The sequence below is a fragment of the Babylonia areolata genome, chromosome 6 (genome assembly GCF_041734735.1).
Source record: "Babylonia areolata isolate BAREFJ2019XMU chromosome 6, ASM4173473v1, whole genome shotgun sequence".
Lineage (NCBI taxonomy): Eukaryota > Metazoa > Mollusca > Gastropoda > Neogastropoda > Buccinidae > Babylonia > Babylonia areolata.
The window spans coordinates 6,575,081-6,585,194 of record NC_134881.1 but is presented as its reverse complement, the minus strand read 5'-3'; the positions used below and the strand labels follow the sequence as shown (position 1 = coordinate 6,585,194).

At 45.4% G+C, this 10,114-nt stretch overlaps 1 protein-coding gene across 1 annotated transcript in view; it reads right to left on the bottom strand.

Moving 5' to 3' along the window:
* Positions 1-490: 490 nt before the first annotated feature.
* Positions 491-10,114, bottom strand: part of LOC143283265 (neuropeptide CCHamide-1 receptor-like) — a 97,477-nt gene continuing 87,853 nt past the window's right edge. Inside the window, exons 3-4 of the mRNA XM_076589447.1 lie at positions 6,946-7,041; positions 491-1,154 (exon numbers count right to left, since the gene is read on the bottom strand). Of these exons, the coding sequence (XP_076445562.1) occupies positions 564-1,154; positions 6,946-7,041 (687 nt within the window). The 3' untranslated portion in view covers positions 491-563. The remainder of the gene's footprint in view (positions 1,155-6,945; positions 7,042-10,114) is intronic.

The following is a 10,114-nucleotide window of genomic DNA, read 5'->3' as shown; positions in this document are numbered from 1 at the left end:
AAGATGGCCCTGGCCGAGGCGGGAGACATGCGAAGGGGGGAGGAGGAGGGGGCGGAGGAGGAGGCGATGTTGGCGGTGGCGGTGGTGGTGAGGGTGGGGTCGGGGTTCGGGTTCGGGTTCGGGCAGGTCGGGGAGGGGGATCGCCTCCACGCGTGGTGCTTCAGTTCGATGTCGGTGCCGTTCTGAGCTTCGATCCCTCCTTTCTTCTTCTTCTTCTTCTTCTTCTTCTTCTTCTGCTTCTCCGGCTTCTCGTTTTGTCTTCTGGTGGTGGTGGTAAAAGTGGTGGTGGTGCTGGTGGTGGTTGGGGATCCGAACGCCCTTCCCCGCTGGTGACCTTGACCGCTGTGGAGGTGGAAGGGGGAAGAGGGGGCTGGTGCTGTTGATGGTGGTGGACCTCCCGGGCCATGGTGGGGGTTGTTGTGGAGGTTGTGGTGGTGATGGTGGTGGTGGGGCTGGTCCGAGTGGTGGTGGTGGGTGTTGGGGTGGTGGGTGTTGGGGTGGTGGCGGCGGCGGCCGCCGTGGTGGCCGTGGGGGTCAAGGCGGGCAGCGAGGAGGCGCAGGAGTCAGCACATGGACTGGGAGTGCACGATGGTGGTGTTGGTGGAGGAGGCCCGGCGCACGGTGCTGTTGAAGTTGTGCATGGTAGACGACTGCTCCATGCGCGTGTAGTAGGCGCGGCCCCGCAGGCAACAGAACAGGTAGCGGTTGTAGTACTTGCGGAACTGCGAGCTGAGGAAGTAGAGCGCGAAGGGGTTGATGCAGGAGTTGACGAAGGTCAGGCTGAAGCCCACGATCTTGAAGTAGTGCCAGAACGCGTTGTAAGAGGAAGGGTCCAGGTAGAACCACAGCAGGTACACGTGGCGCGGCAGCCAGCACACCACGAAGATGACCACGAAGCTCAGCACGATGCGGGCCACCTTCTTGCGGGCGGCGATCTGGCGCTGCTGGTTCAAACCCCCGCACTTGCCCTCGCACGGCATCTGCTGCCCGCTACGGATGAGGATCAGGGCCATCAGCAGGTAGAAGGTGGCGATGATGACGACAGGGATGGCGAAGAAGACGACGAAGCGCGTGACGTAGACCACCTTGGGCAGGATCTCGGGGGAGTTCTCCGGGAAGGAGTGGCAATAGTAGTAGCGGAAGGGTGGGTTCACCTGAAATAGATATCCACACACAAAAATATAATAAAAGATATAATGATGATGAGAAGGAGGAGGAGGAGCAGGAGGAAGAAGAAAAAGAAGTAGGAGGGGAAGAAGAAGAAGAAGAAGAAGAAGAAGAAGAAGAAGAAGAAGAAGAAGAAGAAGAACAACAACAACAACAACAACAACAACAACAACAACAACAGCAACAACAACAATCAGTGTATCTACCTCAAAATGTTGTGCGGATTAAGTCAAAACGCTTTCAGAACCAACGTTCATACGTACGCATTGTTCTGAAACAATGGGATGTAAGATGAAACCTTCAACTACATGTAGACTTTGAAAGCTCGTGAATATATGGACGGAAAATAGGGGATGGTATGGAGGAGCTATTTAGGTAAGAGGTAGGTTTTAAGGCAAGACTTGAAAGGGCAAAAACGAACAAGATGGTAATTATTGTCAAAGTTCCCACGGGTATATATTCCCATGTGTATGTTCCCCCAGTTCAATGTTCTTCCAAATTTAAGTTTTCTTCGTTCCCCTAGGTCTATGGTTCCCTAGGTTTATGTTTCTCCAGGTGTAGAGTCACTGCTGTCCACTATCAACCACAACCCAAAGGTACTCAGACTGCGTCGATTTGTCACATCTGTGCATCATCATGCTTCGGCAGGTGTTGGACCGCTGTCTGACAACTGCTAACTGCTGCTGACCACCAACACCAATTTGTGACGGTTATGCAATATTGGGACGTCTTGGCAGAATATTTTCTTTATGACAATTACCTGAATACTATTGACAACTACTAGACTGAACTTACTGAACATCTACTGGCCATTACTGAACATTACCTGACCACTTCGCAAAAAAAAAAATTCAAATTGCGGTTTTTTTTGTCACATTTTTGCCGTAAAATGACCACTGCCAACTACATTCTGACCATTTCTAACTTCTGACCGCTAACAAAAACTGACCACTGGAGATTACTGATCGCTGCTGACGTCTGCTTACCACTACTGATCACTGACCAGCACCCAAAAGTGTGTGTATAGTTAAACGTACACTAACCTGAATGGAAAAAAAGTCTGAGGGAACACAGACCTATATAATTATACAGAACACAGTGTATATATATATATATATATATATATATATATATATATATATATATATGTGTGTGTGTGTGTGTGTGTGTGTGTGTGTGTGTGTGTGTACTCCAGGGGGGACATAGACTTTGGGGAAACACAGACTTACCAAATTTGTGGGAACAAAGACTCGGGGGAACTTTGACCTGGGGGATATAACATAGATTCGATGTTTCAGTCGAACTTTAGTTATTCAGCGATTTACAAACGAAAGTTGATGTTTTTCACTGTTAAAATGGATTGGGAGAGAACGTGAAAAGAAATTAAAAAGAGCGCCTCTGATTATGAGCAGTGCCTATAACACTTGCTGCATGAACACGGCAATTTCCCCGGAAATTCAGCATGGCTTCACTCTGCTCCGGAAAAGAAGACTGTACAAGTTCCCAAGCGAAGTGGGTCCTTTACATTTGGTGAACCCTGCTAAACGTTACAAGCTGAGACTCCTCCAACATATGCCTTTTGTTCTTTGCACCCTCTTTTCCCACCCAACGTCAAGTGCAGCAGTGTTACAATCGCATGAAAAGCACGTGAGCCACGTGCTTCGGCGTCAAGTGCACGTGCAGAACATGTGTGTGCGATTACCTGAAAAGCTGAAGGGAGAAAGGTAGAGGGGTTGGGAGGTTGGGGAGGGAGGGGAGTTGTATATGTATGTGTGTTTCAGTGTGTGTGTGTGTGTGTGTGTGTGTGTGTGTGTGTGTGTGTGTGCGTGTGTGTTCGCGTGCGTGTGTATGTGCACGTGCTAAACGGGTAGCACGGAACTTCATTTCAGAGTTGTTTTCCCTCCAGACAGCCCATCCTGTCTTCTGGACTTGGCGCCAACTTAAAGTTCAGAACGGGTAGTGAGAGCCAGATGAAGAGTTGCTTGTACATGGATCTTCCTATCTCTGTCGCTGTCTGTCTGTAGATACATCTCTCTCTCTCTCTCTCTCTCTCTCTCTCTCTCTCTCTCTCTCTCTCTCTCTCTCTCTCTCTCAGAAAAGGTGAAGATGGGAAAGAAAAAGAAAAAAAAAATCAAAGACTGAACTTCTTTCTTCTCTACCCCTGCTCCCCCCCCCCTACACACACACACACACACACACACACACACACACACACACACACACACACATTTTTAAATGTTATTAGGCCTTGCTGCTAGTAAAAGACAAAAACAAATGAACGCTCGTACATTTAAATGTCAATATATGTAGACAACAAACGGAAAATAAACAAGCATCCCCCCCCAAAAAAAAAACAACAACAAACAACGAACGAACAAACAAACAAACAATCCAACTCATTACCGCCCGCCTCCCCGATTTCCAATGCCTCCATCAACCCCTTCAACCCCCCCCCCCTCCTCCCCCCCCCCCTCCTCCACCCCCCGCAATGCACAGTGCGATATAACAGAACCGCACTCTCCAAGAACTAAAAGAACAGAAAAGAAAGCAACAACAACAGCAACAAATAAATTAACAAAAATAAAAGAAGAGAGAGAGAGACGTGTGAGGCTTAAACATGACGTCAGCAGCGCTGCTAATTTGTCAGCGTGCCTCTTGGGTGGAGACTATCAGATTGTGTCGGTGACGAAAACAAAAAGTAGTTATTCTGCTTCGTCTTCTTCTTCTTCTTCTTCTTCTTCTTCTTCTTCTTCTTCTTCTTCTTCTTCTTCTTCTTCTTCTTCTTCTTCTTCTTCTTCTTCTTCACCATCATTATCTTCTTCTTCTTCTTCTTCTTCTTCTTCTTCTTCTTCTTCTTCTTCTTCTTCTCTCTCTCTATATATATCTGTCTATCTCAAACTCTCTGCCTGTGTATCTCTCTCTGTCTCTGTCTCTGTCTGTCTCTCTCTCTCTCTGTCTCTGTCTCTGTCTCTCTCTCTCTCTCTCTCTCTCTCTCTCTCTCTCTCTCTCTCTCTCTCTGCATATATGTGAGTCGCTGTCTGTCTGTGAGAGAGATATAAAGACAGAGACAGAGACATACAACCCAAAACAAAAGGATGGGCGGTAACTGAGCAGGACGAACTGGGTGCTGAAGATGACGCCAGGCAGACAGACAGGCAGACACTAACTCACATAGACCATCTGAGTGTTGAGTAAGGCGTCAGACAGACAGAGAGACAGAAAGAAAGACAGACAGACAGACACTGACTCACATAGACGATCTGAGTGTTGATGAAGACATGAGACAGACACACATACATAGAGACAGACAGACAGACACTAACTCACATAGACGATCTGAGTGTTGATGAAGGCATCAGGCAGACAGACAGACAGACAGACAAACAGACAGACACTAACTCACATAGACGATCTGAATGCTGATGAAGACTTCAGACAGACAGACGGACATCAGACAGACAGACAGACAGACAGACAGACAGTCACTGACTCACATAGACGATCTGAGTGCTAAGAGAAAGACATCAGGCAGACAGACAGACAGACAATATCAGTAACAGTATCAGTAGACATCAGACAGACAGAGAGACAGACAGACATTCACTGACTCACATAGACGATCTGAGTGCCGAGGAAGGCGTCAAATAGACAGACAAACAGACAGACATTGACTCACATAGACGATCTGAGTGCCGAGGAAGGTGTCAAACAGACAGACAGACACTGACACACATAGACGATCTGAGTGCCGAGGATGGTGTCAAACAGACAGACAGACACTGACTCACATAGACGATCTGAGTGCCGAGGAAGGCGTCAGACAGACAGACAGACACTGACACATAGACGATCTGAGTGCCGAGGAAGGCGTCAAACAGACAGACAGACACTGACACATAGACGATCTGAGTGCCGAGGAAGGCGTCAGACAGACAGACAGACACTGACACATAGACGATCTGAGTGCCGAGGAAGGCGTCAAACAGACAGACAGACACTGACACATAGACGATCTGAGTGCCGAGGAAGGCGTCAGACAGACAGACAGACACTGACACATAGACGATCTGAGTGCCGAGGAAGGCGTCAGACAGACAGACAGACACTGACACATAGACGATCTGAGTGCCGAGGAAGGCGTCAGACAGACAGACAGACAGACACTGACTCACATAGACGATCTGAGTGCCGAGGAAGGCGTCAAACAGACAGACAGACACTGACACATAGACGATCTGAGTGCCGAGGAAGGCGTCAGACAGACAGACAGACAGACACTGACTCACATAGACGATCTGAGTGCCGAGGAAGGCGTCAGACAGACAGACAGACAGACACTGACTCACATAGACGATCTGAGTGCCGAGGAAGGCGTCAGACAGACAGACAGACAGACGCTGACTCACATAGACGATCTGAGTGCCGAGGAAGGCGTCAGACAGACAGACAGACACTGACTCACATAGACGATCTGAGTGCCGAGGAAGGCGTCAGACAGACAGACAGACAGACACTGACTCACATAGACGATCTGAGTGCCGAGGAAGGCGTCAGACAGACAGACAGACAGACACTGACTCACATAGACGATCTGAGTGCCGAGGAAGGCGTCAAACAGACAGACAGACAGACAGACACTGACTCACATAGACGATCTGAGTGCCGAGGAAGGCGTCAGACAGACAGACAGACAGACAGTCACTGACTCACATAGACGATCTGAGTGCTGATGAAGACCTCGGACAGACAGACAGACAGACAGACACTGACTCACATAGACGATCTGAGTGCCGAGGAAGGCGTCAGACAGACAGACAGACACTGACTCACATAGACGATCTGAGTGCCGAGGAAGGCGTCAAACAGACAGACAGACACTGACTCACATAGACGATCTGAGTGCCGAGGAAGGCGTCAGACAGACAGACAGACACTGACACATAGACGATCTGAGTGCCGAGGAAGGCGTCAGACAGACAGACAGACACTGACACATAGACGATCTGAGTGCCGAGGAAGGCGTCAGACAGACAGACAGACAGACACTGACTCACATAGACGATCTGAGTGCCGAGGAAGGCGTCAAACAGACAGACAGACACTGACTCACATAGACGATCTGAGTGCCGAGGAAGGCGTCAGACAGACAGACAGACAGACACTGACTCACATAGACGATCTGAGTGCCGAGGAAGGCGTCAGACAGACAGACAGACAGACACTGACTCACATAGACGATCTGAGTGCCGAGGAAGGCGTCAGACAGACAGACAGACAGACGCTGACTCACATAGACGATCTGAGTGCCGAGGAAGGCGTCAGACAGACAGACAGACACTGACTCACATAGACGATCTGAGTGCCGAGGAAGGCGTCAGACAGACAGACAGACAGACACTGACTCACATAGACGATCTGAGTGCCGAGGAAGGCGTCAGACAGACAGACAGACAGACACTGACTCACATAGACGATCTTAGTGCCGAGGAAGGCGTCAAACAGACAGACAGACAGACAGACACTGACTCACATAGACGATCTGAGTGCCGAGGAAGGCGTCAGACAGACAGACAGACAGACAGTCACTGACTCACATAGACGATCTGAGTGCTGATGAAGACCTCGGACAGACAGACAGACAGACAGACACTGACTCACATAGACGATCTGAGTGCCGAGGAAGGCGTCAGACAGACAGACAGACACTGACTCACATAGACGATCTGAGTGCCGAGGAAGGCGTCAAACAGACAGACAGACAGACAGTCACTGACTCACATAGACGATCTGGGTGCCGAGGAAGGCGTCAGGAAGTGCCAGAACGAAGGCCAGGACCCAGATGCCGCCGGACACCGCCATTGTTGTGGCCTGGGTCTGTCACACAATGATGGTGGTTATGGTCACCACAGTGATGAGGTTGAGGATGGCAATGACAATGTCCATTGATAATATCAATAATGAAGAAAAAAAAAGAAAAAAAACATCATGATGGTGATGATGGTGGTGGTGATGATAATGATGATGATGAAAAGAAGAAGAAGAGGAGGAGGAGGAGGAGGAGGAAGAAGAAGAAGAAGGTTGGAGGAGGAAGAGGAGGAGGAGGAGGAGGAAGATGAGTGGAGGTGGAGGAAGAGGAGGAGAATAGAAAAATAAGAAGTACTTGATAATGCTTGAATACTTGAATGATAAGTGAATTCTTGAAAACGCCACGTGCCTCTTATGTGTAGACTAATATATATATATATATATATATATATATATATATATATATATATATATATATATATATATATATATATATATATATATATATATATATATATATATATATATATACTACAACTACTACTACTACTTACTACCAATGAAAGTAAATAAAAACAAAGATAAAGAATAAAAACATTTTTTGAAACAAGAATCAATAGACAAATAATTGAAATATAATGAAATTTAGAGAGAAAAAAAAGGATGGTATGAATAATATGAATTACATTAATGATGAAATAGATTAATAAGTGAACACACACACACACACACACACACACACACACACACACACACACACACACACACACACACACACACACACACACACTGTAACAAATCGCTTTGTACATGTGTTGTCGGTGACAATTTTTCATATGGTATCTTTTTGTGCGTGTTGATTTTTATGTCTACTTGAAAATGCGGACAATTTTTCACGCAGGTTCTCAGCTGTTAAAAGTTAACATTAGGCCAGTTCCGTTTCTCCTGAACTGGTTTATTTTTACTGATGCCAGTCATTGCTGTTTGACTTGTGGGCCAGAAGCATTCCCGTTGTGAACAGTATTGAGGCATACTGGAAATAAGGTATTTATTGATTTGTTTTATTTTGCCGAAGAAACTAAATATTTTTGTTCTTGATATTTTTTTTCCAATATTCGGTTAAGACTGGTTTGTGTTTAATGTGGAAAAAGATTTTACTTAAAAAAATACGTGAGTTGAATATTGATTTTTCATGTTGGGGATGCTCCAAATCGAATGATTTGGGGAGCTGCTTGGTATGATGTAAGTGTTATTTCTTCTTTATGCACCTTTCTGTGGTAAGAAATTACTCACTTGTAAAGACTTTAGATTAGTATTGTGCAATAACACCTACTCCATACCATGTGCCATCAGGTTTTGGAATCATAAATTTGGTGTTGATCTGAATAAGAAAATATGGAAGATTCCCCGTCTATGCTCAAAAGAAACACGCTTAAGAGTATTGCAATGGAAAATCTTGCATAATATTTATCCAACTAATATCCTTTTGTGTAAAATGAGAAAGAAAGACAACCAAAGGTGTACCTACTGCCCAGAAGAAACTGATTATATTGAGCATTTCTTTTTTCATTGTCCGCCTGTCAAAGTATTCTGGGAATATATTAGTCAATACATATTAATTGAATATAATGTAAAAGTAAGTTTGTCTGAAACTGATGTTTTGTTTGGGATACCAGTCCTACACAAGACCCAGGACCATACACTGATGCAAATCAATCATATTCTTCTGATTGCCAAAATGTGCATCAGCATATATAAGAAAACTGAATCAAAATTACCATTGTCAATGATATTTGAAAATCAGCTTAGATATCGTAAGATTTGTAAGATTTCATAATATAAATTGCTTGCATGCACGCATGCACGCAAACACACAAAAACATACACGCATATGCATATACATGCACGCACACATACACACATATCCTGGCAAGTACTGGCTTTTCTTCCCTTGCTGGGAAGGGAGTGAATTTCTTGCCACTTTAAACCTTTCCTTTGACCACTCTTCCTAGCTATCCCTTGTTCGCTTTCGCTTTACCTTTCAACTGAACAAGGGACGGCGCCTTCTGGGAGAGATGCTCAATGGAAAGGATGTGCCCTACCACTTCTAACTCCGCATACACTGTTACATACATGCACTAGGTCAACAAAACCACTGGCATGTAAACAAATGTAAACATTAAAAGGGAAGATAGGGTCGGCCCATTGTTATGATACAGATGACAGATCTTTTATTCATTTATTTATTTATTTATTGGGTTAAGATAGATGAGGAAGAGAGAGAAAGCTTCAATATCAAACAAACAACTCACACTAGGGCAACAATAAACCCAGACAGATGTAATCACTTGTCATACATGTTTAGAATGCATACATCAGAACACTAGAACATCAAAAAAACCCTGGCAAATGTACACAGACATCGAATATTCTTAAAAAGCATGCCTCAAGACACACTGGGGCAATTGCTGCGCCAGACGATAGGGGAAAGAATGAAAGTGATTAGTTAAGGTGTGTGGGGGAAAGTGGTGCATGAAAGGTAAATATGAGTTTGTGAAAGAAGAAGAAAAAGAAAGATGTGGGAAAAAAGAGGAGGATGGAGGTCCCACCAAAAAAAAAAAAAAAAAAAAAAGAAAGAAAAAAAAAAGAAAAAAAAGAAAAGAAAGTGGGAAAAAAGAGGACGTTGGAGGCCCCCCCCCCCCCCCCCCCCCCCAAAAAAAAAAAACAACAAAAAAACAAAAAAAAATCTTCTTTATGCGAATGTAATGGTTCATCTCTATTCATTGGGGGCAGACATTTGGGTATAGCTGGTTGAGTCGGGAGACTTATGGGGATAGTTTAATTTCATTTTGAGGGAGACGCTGGACCACTGCCATCCCGGATGAGAGACTACCTGCTGAGGGAGAGCGGCCATGCCAAAAAACAACTTGCAACGGCGGACCACCCATTGGTGTGGTGCCCAGTGTTCCACGGTGTCCGTCGGGGGGGTGTCGGCGCCTAAGATGTGGGCAGCCGTCCTTGTAGTGTGTGTGTGTGTGTGTGTGAAGTTACTTTTTGTTTATTAATTTTTCAGTGCGTTGGGAAAAACGATTTTTTTTTGTTTTTTTTTTTGAGTGAGTTGGGAAAACGATTTTTTTTTTTT